The sequence below is a fragment of the Papio anubis genome, chromosome 10 (genome assembly GCF_008728515.1).
Source record: "Papio anubis isolate 15944 chromosome 10, Panubis1.0, whole genome shotgun sequence".
NCBI classification, from domain to species: domain Eukaryota; kingdom Metazoa; phylum Chordata; class Mammalia; order Primates; family Cercopithecidae; genus Papio; species Papio anubis.
In genome coordinates, this window is record NC_044985.1 from 84,277,357 (window position 1) to 84,297,446 (window position 20,090).

The following is a 20,090-nucleotide window of genomic DNA, read 5'->3' on the forward strand; positions in this document are numbered from 1 at the left end:
GTGATCATAAAATTCTGAATTTTTGGCCTCTGTTCTTGTGGTAAGGTTTTGTGAACCCACTGCTGTGGCTTTTCTTGCCAGAAAAGGTGATGGGAAACATGGGGGCATTTGAGCAGACGTGCAGAGGGGTCCTTGAATTTGTACCCCTCGGGTTGCATTTTTTCATCAGCCTGGCCCTCCGTGGCTCCACTCTATACTGTTTGACAAAAGAAGGTTCATTCCCATTAGTTTTATGTTCCTCTCCTGTTTTGCTCCCTTCCTAGGACATCTTGGTCAGGAACAGAAGTTCAGGAACTGTGCCCTGAACCTAGGACACCCAGGCCAGGAGTATAGGCCCCTCTGACGGTCTGCCTCCACCCCAACCCCAAAAGGGCACCAGGAAAGTATGCTAGCAGGAACCTCTCCCCTCTGGCAACAGCGCCCATGCCGAGCAGACATCTCTACCCTCCTTTGATATTTTCAGGGACAGCGTTTTTAATTGTGGCAGAAAGTCATGCTGTTCACAGTTACCACCCTGACTTAGACTGAGGGGAAAGACCCCCATCCTCCACTTACACTGGCTCTTTGTGGTATCCTTCATGGTTTTCCCTAAGCCCCCCACACGTTGCTTCTTCTACTCTGGAGAAACAGAGACCCACCCCACTTTTCACTGGGTGGTCTTCAAACCCAGGAGTTCCCCAGTCCTCCCCTGGCTTCCTCCGCACCTCGCAGGCTGCTGTTCCCTGACCTGTCAGGGCCCTGGTTGCCCTCTGCTGGTGTTTAACCTACTTTATGTTCTGCTATTTTTCACCTAAGTCACAAACATTTCCCAGGTTTGAACATCCAAATTTGTTTTTATTCTAGATTCCGAGAGATGAGCCTGGGTCCTGTGTTCCTTGGAATGTACCCATCTGAATCAAATGCAAACTTCTGGAGAAAATGGAGTGCCTCTTCCCAGATGGCAATCTGTCCTATCTCTGTGCTGGAAGACACTAGATCTGAAAGACACAGTTTCCACAGCTCAGAAATCATCCCACATTGTTGCTTTTCTATGGAGCTGATTTAAAGTATTCCATTTAGATTTGATAGATATGTTTAAGCAATCTATAAATCATTTGCAATGTTATAAACACTAATTGGTTTCCTCTAGGGTGATATTTGCCATTACTCTGTCTCTCTGATCCATCCAGCTAAATGGAATAGACGATGACTTGCATATGACTCATACTTGGCTTGTATCCACCAACAGAAATTATACCATACAGTGAAAGGCAATTTTCTAAATAATTTCATTACTAATATGAACTGTGAAGTTGTCATTTTTTCATTTGTCCCTTTCTGCTGTCACCTTCCTCTTGTCAGAATGAATATAGACACTGTATCTAAGTGGGACCAAAGGAAAAAGAGCAAACTTTCACCAAAGTTTTCATGAAAACCGAAAAGCTTTAAAGGTTACTATCAAGAAATTGAAAGGAAACCCACAGAATAGCATAAAATATTTGTGAGTCACATATTTGATAAAGGTCTTATAACCAGAGATATGAAGAGCTCTTACAACTCAATAAAAGGCAAGTCATTTAAAAATAAGCAAAAGAATTGCTGGATGGTATGGTAGTTCTATTTTTAGTTTTTACCCTAACTATTCTTACTTGATCATTTAACATTCTATGTGTGTAACAAAATATCACATACGTAAATATTATGTATCAATAAAATTTTTTAATGGGCAAAGGATTTGAGTAGACATCTCTCCAAAGAAGATATATAAATGGCTAGTAAACATATAAAAATATGCTCAATTTCATTAGTCATTAAGGAAATGCAAATCAAAACCACAATGAGCCACTGTTTTATATGCACTGGGATGGTTGTAATCAAAATGATGGACAGCAGTAAGTATTGGCTAGGATAGGGAAAAATGGGAACACTTACCCATTGCAGGGGGCGGTGTAGAATGGTGTAGATACTGTGGAAAACAGTTCAGCATTTCCTCAAGGAGTTTAACATAGTTAACATAGAAGTTAAACATAGAATTACCATAATCTTAGGTATATACCCAAGAGAATTTAAAATATATATTCACACAAAAATTGTATACATAACTGTTCATAGCATTATTCATAGTATCCCAGAAGTGGAAACAACTCAGATTTCCATCAACTAATAAAATGTGGTATATCCATATAAGAGAGTTTTATTTGGCCATATAAAGAAATAAAGCACTATTACATGTGGCAACATGGATAAACTTTGAAAACATTGTCTAAATGAAAGAAGCCAGGCACAAAAGGCCGCATATTATGTGATTCCATCTACACAAAATGTCCAGAACAGGCAAATTCACAAAGACACAAAGTAGATTAATGGCCGCCAGAGGCTTCTAGGACCACAGACTGCTAATGGGCATGGGGTTCCTTCTTGGGGTGAGAAAAATGTTCTATAATGAGTGGTGATAATTTTACAACATGTGAATATACTAAAAACCACTGAATTGTACATTTTATAAAGGTGAGAGTTTTATGGTGTGTGAATTATACCTCAATTTTTAAAAAAGTATCTGTGGAGAGAAACAGAAAATGTGGGAAAGATTGAGAAGTTGTGAGAATCAAGAAGCCTATCCCAATCAATGGCTTTCCAAAAACATGGAAGCCTCAAAGGGAGGCTAAATAGCAAGGCACAGTCAAGGAAAAACTCCATTTCCATTAACAGCAGAGAGAAGTCACGTGGATCTCTCCCTTTAAGAGCAGATTTTCTCATCTATACCACGAGTATTTATAGAGCATTTTACTCTGTGCCAGGCACTGTACTAGGCACTTGGGATTTATCAGCAAACAAAATAGAGATCCCTGTCCTTGGGAAGATCCTATTCTGGTAAGGGCAGACAGAAAAACATTAAAAATAATAACAAGTAAATTACGGGAGTATGGTTGATGCTTGAGTGCTAAGGGAAGAAGTAGAAGTGGAGCAGGTTAAGGCCAGTGGAGAGTGATAGAGCAGGTAGCAGGTTGTGGTTAGAATAGGTCAGAGAAAGCCCACCTGAGGAAATGAGAATGGAGGCTGTGAGCTAAGCAGGTATCTGGAGGAAGAGCATTAGAGCAGAGTCTCTTGGGAGCAAGTGCTCCTGGCCTGTTTGTGGAGCAGCAGTGGGGCCCATGTGGCTAGCACAGAGCCAGGGATCGGGGAAGCCATGTAGAACCTGGGGGCTGTTATAAGGACTTGAGCTTTTAATCTAAGTGGCTGCAGAACAGAAAAGTGAAGTGGACTTGCTTCTGTTGCACAGGATTGCCCTGGATGCCGTGCTGACACAGGTCGTGGGAGGGCAAAGGTCGAGGGTAGACACCTCCTTTCTGTCCCTTCTCCAACTCCTTCCCCTCCAACCCACCTCTGTAAATGATGGAATTCTCGAGAGAGCCACAGGCCATCTTTCCCAGGCTCTCTTCCTGGTGGGTGACCTCCTTTACTCCCGTGGCTGGGGGTAACTCTCTTGCTTAAGCTCTGGCTCTGTAAACCCAACTCTTGCTTTTCATTGCCACTTGGATGTTTCAAGGCTGCATATTACATGATTCCATCTATACAACATGTCCTCAAATGTGTCCCAAGCAGATCTCCTCATCTGCACAGCCGTCCACAGGTTGCTAGGCCAGAAATGGGGAAATGATCTGAGGCGCTCTCTTCTCTTTGTGCACACATCTATTCAGGCACAAAATCCTGTCAATCTCACATCAAAGACGGTTCCTGAATCTGCCTCTTCCTCTCTTTATTTCTATAGCCACTATGTTACTCCAAGCCACCTTCATTTCCCCCCTGACTATTGCAATAATCCCCTCCTGATTTCCCTGCATTCATTTTGCTTCCCTTCCAACCATTCTCACATTGAAGCCAAATATATATATGAATTTTATGGGCATGCACACATGCACATGCACACATAAAATCATTATGTTACATTCTTGCCTAAAACCCTTCAATTGCTTCCTATTCATCTCAGCAGAACAATGTCCCAAATCCCTAAGCTGGCACCTGCACCCTAGCTTATCTAGCCCCAGCCTGTCTCTCCAGCATTGGCTCATGATCCCTTCCCTTTTCCTGTCTGGGTTTCCTATTGTAGCTCTCTCTCTAGAGCCTTTGCCTGTGTCCTCTGTCTGGAGGGTTCTATCACTTTTACACCTCCTTGGATCTGACTGCCACTATCCAGTACTGCTCTGCAGTTACAGGCACAAAAGTCACTTGAGGATCTTGTGAAAACACAAGTCATAAGATCAGGCAAGCAGAAGCTATAGAGTAAGAAGGAAGCAGAATGTCCAGAACCAAGCAGGAGCAGGAGCACGAGCAGGAGGAACAAGCCGGCAGCAGGAGCAGGTACCCCAGACACAGTGACCCATGCCGGTGCTTCAGCGTCTCTCCCTCCACTCACACCTAGAGCTGCTAGGCAGAGTGGAGGGGTCCTTAAGCTGATGGAGAAGGAAAAAGATAGAGCTGGGTTCACAAGAGGGTTAGCTCCATACCTGGGTACAATCCAGATATACAGTGTAGGCAGTATAGCCCCTCTTAGAGGTGGCAAGGGGAAATTTTCCCAATGGGCAGGGCTTTGGGGAGCACACCGATTATCCTCATTATGTGGAAAACAGGAGTGGCCCAACCCAAGGTTAGGATATACGTGGAACAAATGGTTTGGCCAGCTAGTCAAGGGCCTGGGTGTGGGGGGTGATATTACAAGACAGGGGACAAGATGGCATATGAATGGGCATATGGAAGTGGGCATGATGTGTGAAGATTTTTGTATCACAGGTTAGCACCCAGAAGGAAGCTCCCACTGTAAAAGAGTTGCTAAACAATTAAGTGGACCAAATGACATGGCCATATGACATTAGCCAACTCTGTTATCCATCACCCCAGTCAGTGCTGACCCAACGGTGTCAGGGACGGAGGCCGTGCACGGGCCTGACAGCATGGGCTCCCACTTGCCATGTAGCTGCTGCTGATGCCTGACATCCAATCTGCTCCCAACACAGAACAAAGCTGGTCCTCAATTTGACACCATCCCTCCAGGAGAGCAACTGGCCAGTTGGTAGCAAACTGACTACACTAAACCCTTTCCATTCTGGAAGGGGCAATGATTCACTTTAACGTTTTCTGGGTAAAGGTTTGCCTTTCCTGCCTGCAAGATCTTAGCCATCACCACTGTCTAAGGGCTTACACAGTATTAGATTAATCATCATAAGATCCCATGTAACATCACACCAGGCCAATTTACAGCAAAGTAAGGGGATCTGCTTTACAGCAGCCTGGGAGTGAGTGCATGACCGTGGAACCTGCTGGTCATGTCAGACGCTATCCTGCTTGGAACAGCTCTTCTGACAGAGCAATGAAACAACCTCGCGCAGGCACAGCTGGAATGCTAGTTAGAGGATGGGCTCCCTCCTCTAGGATGCAGGATGCTGGAAAATGAGCATTCTATATGATGCTGGAAAATGAGCATTCTATATGATGCTGGAAAATGAGCATTCTATATGATGTTATGTCCCCAGTGGATGGTTCAAACTGGCAGAGGATAGTTGGGCATTTATAACAGAGGATGGTTAGTACCTATTGTATATAACAAAATTCTTCAGATAGATAAATAAAAAACCTACTAGGAGAAAATAATCAAAGGAGAGAAGGATGAATATAAACACTCACTAAATGTGTAGCAAGATGGATAACCTCACCAAACAAGAGAAATGCCTACTATGAACTGTCATTTCTCCCACATACTGGAAAACTGGACAGTAGGGATAATGCTCAGAGCTGGAGAAGGCTGTGTACATGATTTGTTGTATTAGGGAACACATTTTAGAAGGTAATTTAGCTGGATTCAGCAGTGTGCGTAGCCTTCAACCCAGGAATTCCAACTCTAGGAATTTGTCCAACAGAAATACTTGCTCAAATGTCCAAAGATGAAGTCCAAGGATTTTCATCGCAGCATTATTTGTAATAGTGAAAAATTAAAAACAATGTAATGTAAATCAATAGACGACTATTTAATAATTTATGGCAATAATGCAAATAGTTAACATTTACTGACAGCTTACCTTCCTATGTGCCAGGCACTGTTTTAAGCACTTTACTTCACAACAATCCCAAGGGAGATACTATTATTTTGTCTATTTCACAGAAAGCAATTGAGGCACAGAAAGCCTAAGTATTAGGTTGGTGAAAAGTAATTGCGGTTTTTGCCATTGGAAGTAATAGCAAATACTGCAATTACTTTTGCACCAACCTATAACTTGAACAAAAGAAAATTTTAAAATAGTTTGAGTTCACTTTTTAGAAACTATTAAAAATAATGTATGCATGTATGTATCTATGTATATGTGCATGGGAAAATTCTGTACAGATGCACAGGAATCTGATAATGGTTTCCTCTGCAAAGTAAACACTGGGATAGAAGATTTTCACTTTTTGCTTTACATACTTTTATGTTTTTTAAAATAAGCCTTCTATTTGTAATTTAAAAACAAATTATGAAAAAAAGTACATTTATCATCAAGAAAGTCCCCTGAATGTAGTTCATTAGCACGATTTAGCTCCATGTCACTGACTAAAGCAGCTTCTTGTTGCTGCTTTAAAAAGACAGTTTAAGGCCGGGTGCAGTGGCTCACACCTGTAATCCCGACACTTTGGAAGGCTGAGGTGGGCAGATCTCTTGAGGCCAGGAGTTTGAGACCAGCCTGGCTAACATGGTGAAACCCTGTCTCTACTGAAAATACAAAAATTAACCGGGCCTGGTGGCACGCACCTGTAATCCCAGCTACTCAGGAGGCTGAGGCAGGAGAATCGCTTGAACCCCGGAAGCAGAGGTTGCAGTGAGCTGAGATCACACCATTGCACTCCAGCCTGGGTGACAGAGTGAGACTATATCTCAAAAAAGAAGAAGAAGAAGAAAGAGAAAGAAGAAGGAGGAGGAGGAGGAGGAGGAAGAGGAGGAGAAGGAGGGGGAGGAGAAGGGAAGAAGAAGGAAGAAGGAAGAAAGGAGAAAGGAGGAAGGAGGAAGAAGGAAGAAGGAGGAAGAAGGAAGAAGGAAGCTTATTCCAGTGGGTTGCCCCCATGGCAAGGAAAAATATACATTATGTAAGGGCTGAATTGCAATTAAAGTTCCAGGTTGGCTTAAGGGAGGAGGAAAGTGGGGGTAACAGAGCAAGGCAGGGAGACAAGAGGGTTGGGAACATAGACAGACAGGAGTTGGTTGGAGGAACACACTCAGGAAGCAGATACAAATGGCCCCTGGAGCTGCCTCATCCACTATTCATCCTCTTCCAGGGAGCACATGGCAAGCCTGTCAGGTGGACACAGGAACAGGTACTTTTGATACAACTTCACAAGATTCAGCCAATGATGGTGGCATAAAGTCGCATTCCAAGGCGTCAGATAAACTTGGCTTGTGTGTGTGTGAATGGAAGAAAAGTAAGTTTTCTACATTATTAATAAACTCATATAAAGAAAGAAACCATGACAGAGGCAATATTTTATTAATGTTTGCCAAGAAGATCCTAAGTTCAGGTGACCCGGTGTGTGAGCTGCTGATTTGCTGTGTGACTGTGACGAACCTATATCAATCTGTATCTGTAGTTCTTAGGGGAAGGGGAGGAGAGAAGGAGGGAGGGAGGGAGGGAAAAAGGAGTAAAGGAGAGAGAGATGGAGAAAGAGACAGAGAGAATCTCTATAATGCATGTAAAGGTGTCAGGATTACCAGATGCAAAGCGCTTGATTGTGTTGCTAACTTCAGACCACATTTTGTAATTGCACCTGTATTCATCCAAGCCAACAGGCACCGACTTCTCTTTGCTAGGATCTTCTGCATCTCTCTCTTCCTCCTCACTTCTTCCCACAGCTCTGCCTCCTTAAACTCTTGTACCACCAGCACCATTGCCTCCACACACAAACACACACAAATTAAGGGTCTCAGATCTTCCCATCATTTGCAAATAATTACAAAACTTTTGACTAGCAAGAATGGAAGAGAAGTCATCCAGAAAGCCAGGAATAAACTTCACAGTTCATTGACATTTTAACATGTTCCCCTTTATGCAGGGATTCTTAAATCATTTAAGTGAATGGGTCAAACAATGTCTGGGCCCACTTTGCCCCGAGTGCTTGAGATTTAGCTAAGGCATCATCTATAACTAGAATTGGAGCTCTTTGCTTTTCATTGTCCTTGACACTGTGCCTGATGTGCAACTCAATATCCTTGTTTTTAGCACCATTGGCCAAGAGGAAGAGGTAAAGTTGAAACCGAGCATACTGGCCCTGTGTGTTGTGCACTCCACATGTGGCTATGAAAAGAAGCGGAGGCTCAGGGTAGTTATGTAACGTCCCCAAGATCCCTCAGTTAGCAAGCACTAGAGGGACCCTGGCTTTCATTCTACTGCTCCCAAAGAATCTCCCAAAGACCCCTCAATTAACAAGCACTAGAGGGATCCTGGCTTTCACATGACTGCTTCCAAAGTTTGTGTTGTTTTCTGCTGCTCCATATTTCCTCCCCCAGGGAGATGGCAACTCTTCTAGAATTTCCCTGTTAAAGGGAGGTGCTAGTGGATTGTACAAATGTTCCCCTGTGGATGCCAAAAGAATGCTATTTGTCTACTGCTGCCAAGGTCTTGCTTACTTAACTTTTCAAATTTTATCAAAGAACAAAGAGTATGTTTTGCAAGTGGTAATGAGAATTAAAACCCTTAGTTCAAGTCTCCATTCTTTTATTGAACTGCGAATGCAAGAATTTTAAAAGTGTATAGCTACTCAATATTTCATAACTTTTTATTATTTTCTTCAAGCCAGAGTTGTTACAATGCAAATTCTTGTTGGTTATCCTCTGAAACAAAGCCAAATATTTGTCTTGCCAAAAGAAAGCCAAATACAGTACAGCATCATGTAACTCTATAATTGCTAAAGAGATGTTTAATCAAGCCAGGCAAATAAGATCAACCAACCTATTCTAAATGATTCTTACTATTCAGAAATAATGGGCCACAGGAAAACTGACTCAATCTATATAATCAGTTCTTCTGTGCAGGTCATTGAGAGAAATTCAGACCCCGAAGTAAATTTACTGTTTTTTCTAAGAAAATGTCATATTTTTGTTTGTTTGAGAAAGCAAAGTAAATTAAAAAAAAAAAAAAACTCTGGATACTGCAATTTCTCTTGCACTTATAGAGCATTTTCCTTCTATTATGCATCACTTCAGTTTGTCAGTGTGATGGCGGGTCAAATAATTACCTGCCCTCACAGAGCTTACACTCTGGTGAAGTTATTGAATGACTTGCCTTCCAGTTGGTCTCATTTAACTTCTTCCCCACACCTTCTAGGCTCTTTATAAAATCACACTAGAGATTGTTTGAAGGGTAATGAGCTAATTATCTGACCAGCCATCACAACCAACAAACTGAAAGGGGCAGAGGAGCAAATAGAAACCATTTCAACTCCTGAGAGTTTTAATTTTAACAGGATAGTTTGGAAAGAAAAATGGCTGTCTTAATTCCAAGCAGCAGACTCTTTATTTTTAGGTAACCATACTATTATACATTCAAAATAATTTTTGTCATGGCCCAGCTCTAACACTCACTCAATTAATTATATTCATGCCAAAGTAATTACTATTATAATCATCTAAATACATATTTTCTTTCTCTTTTTTAACACTGCTGCTGTCACTGTGCCAATCCTTTTTGGTTTTACTGTGTAAACTCTGAAGTCACTTCTCTGTCACCGCTTACCTGGTGCCCACCTCCTTTTTCTGTAGGGCTGCCATCACCACCACAGAAGGTGCAGGAAACACCTGACCCGGGATTCACCCAGTTCGGGTAAGAGCACGTTTGAGGATAATGATGGGTTTAGGTAGCTTCTTTCGTTGTCTGGGTGATCGCTTAAGGTTTTAGAGGACACAGATGGCAGGTGAAGGTCTCTGTCTCCTTTACAAGAAGAAATACTACCCACTCTTAATTTCCTTTTTCCTTCTGCAGCTTTATTGATGACTATTTGAGGCTTATTACACTTCCATGAAAATGTGGAGGAGGTGGTGATGAGGGAACCACCCCCAGCCTGTCACTTCAGACCATCTCATCGCCTCAGGGAGGAATTTCTCCTCTAGGAATGCTTTGGGTCCTGCCACAAAGACATAAAAAAGGGATGATTCACATCTATTATGATTCCTATAATAAAATAAGAAAAAGGATTGGGCACAGTGGTGCACACCTGTAATCCTGGCACTTTGGGAGGCTGAGGTGGGAGGATCGCTTGAGCCCAGGAGTTTGCGACCAGCCTGGGCAACATAGCAAGGCCTCATCTATAAAAAAAATAAACAACTCAGCTGGGCACAGTGGTGTGTGCCTGTAATCCTAGCTACAGGGGAGGCTGAGATGGGAGGATCACAAGCCCAAGAGTTTGAGGCTGCAGTGAGCTATGATCAGGTGACCGTACTCCAGCCTGAGTGGCAGAGCAAGACTTCATCTCTAAAAATAAATAAAAATTAAAATAATAAAATAAAATGAGAAAAACAAGAATGCATATTCTATGTTTGGTCTGTGTAAATAGTCACACTGATAATTCTAGCCAGAAAAAATAATTTTGTGTCCTGAATGTTATAATTTGGCATATTGCTATGTAATAGTCCGGTCAAGACTATAGATGTTGATAGAAGAGCCAGAAAATAAAGAAAATAAGAAGAAAAAAACAACAATATATGTTGAGTACCCCCACACCGAACCAAGTTATAAACCTTTGGATATAAAGATTATGTCTTATTCTAAAAATACCCTCTCCCATCACAAGGAATCAGTGTTCCATAAAGGTCGTTGGCAAATCACTGAGTCAAAGGTCACAGGGGAGGAAGGTCACTAGCCTGTTGGTTCTTTGGCCCCCAGGAATCCCCTCACTACATCAGAGGCACACAACAGGGTGTATTTGTCTCAGGGCTAAGGTTTTTGTTTTTGTTTCTGTTTTGAGGCAGAATCTTGCTCTGTTGCCCAGGCTGGAGTGCAGTGGTGCGATCTTGGCTCACTGCAACCTCCATCTCCCGGATTCGAGCAATTCTCCTGCCTCAGCCTCACGAGTAGCTGGGATTACAGGTGTGCGCCACCATGCCCAGCTTATTTTTGTATTTTTAGTAGAGATGGGGTTTCGCCATGTTAGCCAGGCTGGTCTCAAACTCCTGATCTCAGGTGATCCGACTGCCTCAACCTCCCAAAGTGCTGGGAATACAGGCGTGAGTCACCACACCCAGCCGGGGCCAAGTTTTTATAAGATTTTTTTGTTTTGTTTTGTTTTGTTTTTTTAATTTTTTTTTTAAATTTATTTATTATTATTATACTTTAAGTTGTAGGGTACATGTGCATAACGTGCAGGTTTGTTACATATGTATACTTGTGCCATGTTGTTAAACTCACATACTGAAGATACATTAGTAAAAATGCCCTAAAGTAAATAAAACACCAGTTACCCTCCCAGGTCAACACAAAAAGTGTGAAGTGGAAAAGCTGGAGCTCTCTTTGTGGAGAAGCAGCCTTGGAAATAAGTCCCTCCAATTTAACTTCCTTTCAGGAGGAGGAGCAAGTGGGAGCAGAATGAGGAGAGAACACAATAAAAGTAGGTAATCCCTATGTCTGTGGTCTTGTTTAAATCCAAACTCTGCCCTTGAAGTGATGCACTAAGCTGACATTGAGGACTTCCTTTCCCAACTACCTCAATGGAATTTTTTCCCGGAAAGCCTCCATTGGCATCCGAAATGTGAACAATCATGGCACTTCCAGCTGCTACATGACAGGCTCTGGGCCTACCTGTAGTTGTACCAATCAAAGGCCTCTGTTTCATTTCTGAGAGCCTCTTACCCCTAAACTTTCCACCTGGAGCCCTGTGTCCTTTGCTTTTAGGAAAGAATTGCTAAAGCCCACAGCCCCCAGTGTGGGTTCTGTACCCTGGAAATGGTGAAGACCATCTGCACTGTCCTGAGGAGCCACCCAGAGCCCTCCACAGAGCAGTTAATGGAAACCTTGAGTGGTAAGTCACTAACCTCTGCAACTGTAGCAGAGTATTGTCCTTCCAAGAAGAGCAGACATGATAGAGCATTTTCATCCAACGGATCAGGCCAAAAGGCTCAACAAAGATGTATTGATTGATCTTTATGATTCACACCTCTTGAATAGTGTGGGCAAGAGTTATTCATTCCCACTTAGCAGGAAGGGAAACTGAGGCAGTCAGCCAGAAAGTAAAGTCAATTTTCCATATGACTGTTACATTCTTGGCACCATATCAGTTGCTTCTGCTAATTTGAATGTAATATATATTTGGGTAGCATGTGCTAATTTGAATGTAATATATATTTGGGTAGCATGTGCTAATTTGAATGTAATATATATTTGGGTAGCATGTGCTTATTGAAACAGCCTTTATGGGGATGTCTTTGATGCAATTGCAATGTTACTGGAATGGTATTTGGAAATATTAGGACTTTAAAATCTTTTAATTATGGACTTAGAGCTAGCCAAAAGAAGCAGCGACCTTTTGGGGTTTTTTTAAATTTGTTGTGGTTGTTCCTGCAGTTGTTACTGAAATGTTCTTAATGCTTATGAAATCATAGACTCTTAGGGATTGAGAAAAAAACACTATGACTCATAAACTTGCATGTAATTAAAATGCCTTAAGACTTTAAAAATGATATTTCCACTGTTTTGTCCTTTCAGAAACTTTTTTATTCTGATTAAATTTCATATATGCATTCTATCCTGTCAAGATACTTTTAAATTTTTATGCTGTTTACAAATCTGATAAACACTGCCTGCTGTGTTTATATGTCATTGACTAAAATATTGAACAGAATAAGCCAAGCAGAGAACCATGAGAAAGTCAACACTTAACATTGAACTGTTGTTTAATTAAGTACAAGCCTTTCTGTCATATGCATTTACGTTCCTATATCCTTTCCATAGAGGACCACAGGTGAGTCAAATGCCCCTTGAATCCCCATGCACTGTGTCTATGACATTGATCAGAGTCTCAGTCTAGAATTCTTATCCTAAAAGGGAATGAGACTAATGTTCTTGAGGTACCCAATCTCCTCTTAGGAGCCATCATTCCCAGGCCCTGTTGTCAATAATCCACTCCAGAATAGATTCAGAAAATTGCTTGAGAATGAAGTCAACCTCTCCTTATAACCCATCTTTTTGAAAACCAGGATCAATGGTTGCCTGTCTCCAGTGTTTTAGCACCACTTTGGTTTATCATGATATCTCAAAAAGCTTACTGACCATGGTTTCACAGTCTCACCTACAAATTATTTCACAGTCATGGGACATAATTCATCTTGTTACTCTTACCCCTTGAATAAATTTAAAGAGGCTGAATGCTCTCTTAAAATCTCCACATATCTTGGGCTTCAAGTCTCTTTTTACTGTGCTTGTCTGATACTTTAGGTTCACCAAGCATTCATTTGTGAGAAATATGGAGGCAAAAATAGGAAAGAGTTTTGCCTTCCCTCTGACATCTGTTAACATTATTCCATCTTCCTTGAGCTGTGTATACGTTCTCTGTTTGATGCATTTTGTTGTTGATAGTATTTTCCAGAAAATCTATCTCAGTTTGATGTTTAGCCTCTTGACACTGCTCTGTGTCACACGTTTCCCTTCATCTCCAGTTTTGTCCCAGGGCTTTCATCATTTATTCATCTTCTTTCTTTGTTTTTACTAATCAGAGACCAATCTGAGTATAGCCTTCTTATTTCTTCTTCATTTACCCTTGTATCCTCCAAATTTCATTTCTGAGTGCTTCTTATGCCTTTTGTGCTATATATTTTTGTAGTTTCTGGCCAGTGGGAGAGGGCCCATCACTGCTCTGTACCTTCTGAAATTGGCTTTTCACAGCCCACAGCCCTGTAGAGCAAAACCCAAGACCCTGTCCCCCAACTTTCTGTCACTTTCACATCACAGAGTTCACAGTTAACTTGGCAGCCATTCGTCTCATTGATTCCCCTGACTTATGAGACATGAAATAATTTTTTAGCCCCTCTTTTTTAAGAAAGGTGGTTGAAGGATCCTTTCCAGCTGTAACCTTCTGTTCCAATTTTGTAATTTGCTTCAGAGATGCCCTACCCATACCTTTCAATGGACCTGATGGCCTGTGTTGTCCAACCCCCACTGGGAGTTAAAGATTGGTTCAATAGGTAGGATGGAGATGGAAGTATGAAGGAGTCCCACACTAGGGCTGCAGGAGATGCTTTGAAACTAAGTGTTCAAACAGATCCAAGAGTCAAAGAGGAAGCTGAGTTCAATAAACAAGAAGAAAATTCTCAGCATTTTGCTAAAAACTGAGGGAGATATCAAAAGCCAAGGAAGGCTGGGCACTGTGGCTCACATCTGTAATCTCAGCACTTTGGAGGCCAAGGCAGGCAGATCACTTGAGGTCAGGAATTCAAGACCACCAGCCTAGCCAACATGGCAAAACTCTGTCTATACAAAAAATACAAAAATTAGCCAGGCATGGAGGTGCACACCTGTAATCCCAGCTACTTGGAAGGCTGAGGCACGAGAATCACTTGAACCCGGAAGGCAGAGGTTGCAGTGACCTGAGATCACATAATTGCACACCAGCCTGGGTGACAGAGCAAGACTCTGTCTTAAAAAAAAAAAAAAAAAGTTAGAAAAGGAATAGTGTGTCTGGACAATTACCCTCAGCAAGTATCGTGGCCCAGACTGTGCACAAGAGAGTCTTAGCCAAATTTCTGGCTGTTTGTTTCTCTTTAAGCTCTTACCCAAATAATCTCTACCTCCTTCTTTCCTGTAAAGTTCCTGGATTTCCACTTATAAATAAAAGTGTGTATTTTTATACCATGGAAAGCTATGCAGCCATAAAAAAGAAGGAGATCATGTCCTTTGCAGGAACATGGGTGGAGCTGGAGGGCATTATCCTTAGCAAACTAATGCAAGAACAAAAAACCAATACAACAGGTTCTTACTTATAAGTGGAAGCTAAATGATGAAAACACATGGACATATAGAGGGGAACAACACACAATGGGGCCTATTGAAGAGTGGAGGGAGAGGATCAGGAGAAATAACTAATAGGTACTGGGCTCAATACCTGGGTGATGAAATAATATGTACAACAAACCCCCATGACACAACTTTACCTACATAACAAACCTCCACATATACACTGAATTTAAAATAAAAGTTAAAAAAATAATTAAACAAATAAGTAAATAAACCTGGCAATGACTCAAAAAAAAAAAAAAGTGTGTGCCTTATGATCGTGTAGTTCCTGCCTCCTGTGTTGGTTTTCTTTCCTTCCTTCCTTCTTTCCTTCCTTCTTTCCTTCCTTCTTTCCTTCCTTCCTTCCTTTACTCCCTTCCTTCCTTCCTTCTTTCCTTCTTTCCTTCTTCCTTCCCTCCCTCCCTTCCTCTCTCCGTCTCTCTCTCTCTCTCTCTCTCTCTCTCTCTCTCTTTCTTTCTTTCTTCCCTTCCTACTTTCTTCATTGCCAGATTCTGGTATTGAATCTCCTCCCTCTAGGTGTTGGTAGTGAGTATTAGACATTAGTAGCTTCATTGCACCAAAATTGCAAATCCTCCTCTTTTATCACCTATAGCCCTGACTATTAGGGCTTGAGGTGTTGGTGAAAGAGAGTTTTGGAGTTCTAAAAACAATGATCTTTCTCTCAGTCCTTCTATTCCTTTCCTTCCATTTTCCTCCAATCACTGCAAACCCAAGTTTACCTGGAAGAAAAGGAACCCCCATCCAGGGCCTGCAGGATATAATAATTATTCAAACATGGCACCAGCATGGTGACACCAGTCTTGCAAGATGCAACCTAGCTTAAATCCTAGCTCTGAAACTTTCCAGCTCCAGTTTAATTTCCTCCTTGGTATAACTAGGATAATATTTCAAGGAAGTTGTTGGGAAGGCTAAACGATAGACATAAATGAGGTGCATAAAGTTCCAAGTACAGTGACTGCATGTAGTAATTCCTTATTGAATGCCAGTTTTTCCTGATAACTGATATTCAGAATTGCCCTTAGAGCCAATCTTGGCAAGAGATGGCTCACAACACTGTAGACATTAGAAAATGTCCAAGGAATTTAAATTTTCTGCCTATACATTCTTTGACCCAGCAATTTCACCACCAGGAATCTACTCTAGGGGAGTAATAGAAGGTAATTCAAATATTTATTATATACATAGATATTTGTCACAATGTTACTTCTAATTACAAAAAAATTAGAGATAAACTAAATGTCCAACAATAGGGGATTGCTTCAGTATTTCATGGTATAACCATATGATTAGAATTTATACTGTCTAGGAAAATCTTTTTGTGCAATATTTAAAGAATTTGAAAATAAAAATGGTTTGAAGTGAAAAAAATTAAAAATTGAGCACTCTGATACCAGATTTACAGAAAACATGTATAAACATGATATAAGCACGTATATCCAGAGCAATCACAGAGAGTGGATGGAAATATACATAACAAGGATAGTGGCTATCTCTACTTCGTAATACAACTGTATTATGAAGTAATTTTATTCCCTTCTGTAGATTTTTCAGCAATTCTACATGATTTTTTTACATGAACATGCATTAATTTTATAATCATATGCAAAAAAATGTTTAAACAAAAAGAAATTCCTATGGATGGTACAGTAATTACAGTAGAAATACAATTCCCTCTAGAATCCAAATTTGCTGGATTCCTAGTTATATTTGAAAGGGTAAGGAAAAATTTTAAAGACTGGTGTAGACTGTTTACCCAGTGGACATCAAATATCACTGCCTGGAGTTACAGGAGGGTCAGGCCTCCCCCTAGCATTTGTAAGCCCAAAGCAAGAATATAAGGAGAAGACATCTTATTCTCTTCTCTTCCCACCCCAGCTCTGTCCCACATTGCTGGCATCACAGATTGGACACCCAGCTCACCTGTCCAAGCTCCATGCATTCCCCAAACAGCTGCCCTTGGCCACCGCTCAGGCCAAGGAGTGAGCTTCTAGACGGGTATCTGTCCTCTCTGGGAGGAGGGACTGCAGCAGAGGCCCACATGGGCTGTGAAAGTAGATTTCGAGCCTTTTGGGAAGGAAATTCTGAGGCCATGAGTGCCCACAGCCTATGGCTCAGAGATGGGGTACAGGCTATGGGTAGAATGTCCCTTGACCTTGGGGTCTCCTTGCTTCTTGGGGATGGGCATGGTGAGAGGGGGTCACAGCAGTGGCCCAGTGACCTAGGGTCAAAGGGCAATACTGGGAATGGGCTCCTGTTAGCAACATTTGATCCTCCTGACACCAATAGAAATATAAATAAGAACAAACTCCAGGATGGGGGCCTCATCTCTCAGAGGCATAAAAAATAACATTACAAAAAATCGAGTAAGCTACTTAACTTAAACATTACTCATTCTTCAGCTGTTATTTTCCCTAATTCACCTCCCTGCAATGCATCAACTAATCAGGCTGAAGTCCCAATAGAACGGGTAAACTTCTCGTTGGTGAACCTCCTGAAACTGTAGCAGCTGACAGTCGGAGCTGACTTGGAAGGTTCTGGGCAGATTCGTTAGAAAGCCATTTTTTACTTTGAGCTGATATCTGCTGTCCTGCCACTTCCACATATGGGCTAACCCTGGGTAGACCTGTCTCTCATCTATGAGACAGCCCTTCCTAGAGATGCAGCTGCTTTCATTCCCACTCACTTTCTGCATTCATCCTCCCTGTCACCTTTCTAGCTAAATTATCTTCATGCACTTTCTTCACCTAATGACTCGTCCATTCCTGACACTCCAGGTGACATCTCCATATGTTTCCTGAATCCATTTCTAGTTCTACTCTTTTCTGACCCTTCCCTTACATACTGGTTCCGACTTCATCGTAACCCTCACCTTACTCCACTAAACAACTCCCTCCTGACTTCCATATCAATGCTATTGGTACCATCCCTTTTGCTTTTTCTCCCCTAGAGCCAAGGCTTGATGCTGGGCTCATCCGCCTTGTTGCAGATCTGCAACAAGGTCTGCAGGCTCCTCTGTCCCTTGTCCTCTGCACTTGCACTCCCTGAGTCCAGACCATCTTCAATTACACTGCAATTATTGCAATAGATTCTCTATCTGGTTGCCTTCCTTCCAACACCTCCCATGCAACCTAACTCATAGCAAGGTCTCAAATTTCCCAGAATTGCTTAGGAAGCTTCTTCAAAATGTTTTTGTCTGAGAGTCCCTTCCATTTTACTGAATTGGAACCACCTGTAGTATGGCCCAGGACAAGCTCTGAACTTTTACAAACCTCCCCAGGTGATGGAAGCGACCAGTCAGCAGGCCTGGAATTGGGAACTACTACATACCACAGTCAAATTCCTCTTCTAGAAATATTGGTTCAGAAATTCAGAGTAGCTCTCCCAGACCCCAGAATTCTGTCTCAAATCTGAGGCCTGCTCTGACGACTTTCCACAGTCCTGTCTGACCTGCCTTTTCTCAGTCTCCTACTAGCCTCCCCCGTGTGGCCAAGAGGATCTGCTTGACTTCTTTCTACACCCAGGGAACAGCTTCCCATCTGATTCTGTGCTGGCTCCATTTCCTTTCCTCCCACTCCTCCCTCCCTTGCTCCTGAGGGATGGGCATGGTGAGTGGGGGCCACAGGACCCAGTGACCCACGGCCTAAGGGCAATACCAGGAATGGCCCCCTTGAAGCAACACTGGATGCTTCTGACACTAACAGAAAAGTGAATAAGAAGAACAAGCTCCCCAGGAGGGGCCTCTGCAGCCCTTTGCTCCCTGGCCTCCGGGGAGCTTGTGTCTGCACCACTCCTTGACGCTCAGCTCCTGCCACTCCTCCTTGCAGTTCATCTGTCTCCAGCTGCCAGTACAGAACAGCTACTTAACAGCTGCCAGTTTCCTTCCGCTCCTCCCACCCCCGGCCTTCTCCAGCCAGAATGCAATTGCAGGGGTGGGCTATCTCTCAGCACCCTGTGTCCCCAGTACCCAGTCCAGGCCCACCAGACAGGAGAAACTCAACAGTAGGCTGTTAACAATCACGGCACTCATCAAACTTTGACTTTGTTTTTACTGAAAAATTGAAACATTAATTATTTTTCCCTTAAGATTTGTACCAAATCATATAAAAAAAGAAGAAAGTCAGCCCCTAGACCCAACCCAGGAACCTGCTATTTCCATCTGAACTGACGGTATGTTCTCTTTCTTTTGATTTATTTCTGCTTTTATGCCAACTGCGAGGGCATAAACAGTCTCATCAGCCCATCTGCAGCTGTGCCTTCGCCACCTTCTGCCCCCAAGGGGGCTTTTGTACAACTGTCACCCTCAGAACCTATGAAAAGCATTTTTTGTCCCAGACTTGGCCCCAGGTGGATGCACCTTTTCCCTGATCTTTTGTCTCATGGAACTCCTCTCCCTCTGGTCCAGGGCAGGACCTTCGCGCAGTCCATTCTGCCACACAAGCACCTTTTGAAGCCAAAAGGAAAAGCCAGGATGCGAGTGATGAGCCAGCAAGGGCGGTGACACCCTTCCTGTCTCTCAGAGCAGCTCCGCACAGATCGACAGCATTTAACTGCCCCCTTTTATTCTCTTAATATTTCCCTTAGGCATTCCTTGGACTCACTCCATATTTGTTTCACAAACTTCGTTTAGGAGACTTTCAAGTGCCAGGCACTGAGCTGGCCACTTGGGATACAGGAACAACAAACTAGTTGCCCCTAAGGAGCTCACAGGCCAATGAGGAGACAGACAGACCTGTCAGTAACCACCAGCAGCAGAACATGAAGAGGGTTATACATGGGACTTGTGAACCAGGCTCTGGGAGTACAGTGGAGAGCAAGAGGTAGGATAGGGTGAGCATTCAGGGAGGCTCTGCAAAGAGTTAAGCTGGAGCGAAACTTCAATTATAAACAGATGTTATCAAGATGTGGAGAAGGAGAATAAATGGGACATGGAGAGGGAATTCTAGGCAAAGTAAAAATCATGTGCATTGGTCTGTGACTTTGCAGAATTTGGGAATTAAAAAGAAATCAAGCAATTCCAAATGATAAGGACATGTCATGTAAGAGAGTTGACTGTGACACCCACCTTCACCCCGTAGTAGGAGGCTGGAAAGGGAGGTG

The 20,090-nt window shown here is 42.4% G+C and overlaps 1 protein-coding gene and 1 pseudogene across 2 annotated transcripts in view; both read left to right on the top strand.

Moving 5' to 3' along the window:
- Positions 1–1,710, top strand: part of AOX1 (aldehyde oxidase 1) — an 87,996-nt gene extending 86,286 nt beyond the window's left edge. The window contains exon 35 of one of the 2 annotated variants that reach the window (XM_003907783.4): positions 844–1,710. In XM_003907783.4, the coding sequence (XP_003907832.1) occupies positions 844–894 (51 nt within the window). In that variant the 3' untranslated portion in view covers positions 895–1,710. 2 annotated transcript variants of the gene reach the window in all.
- Positions 9,028–20,090, top strand: part of AOX3P (aldehyde oxidase 3 pseudogene) — a 98,007-nt pseudogene continuing 86,944 nt past the window's right edge.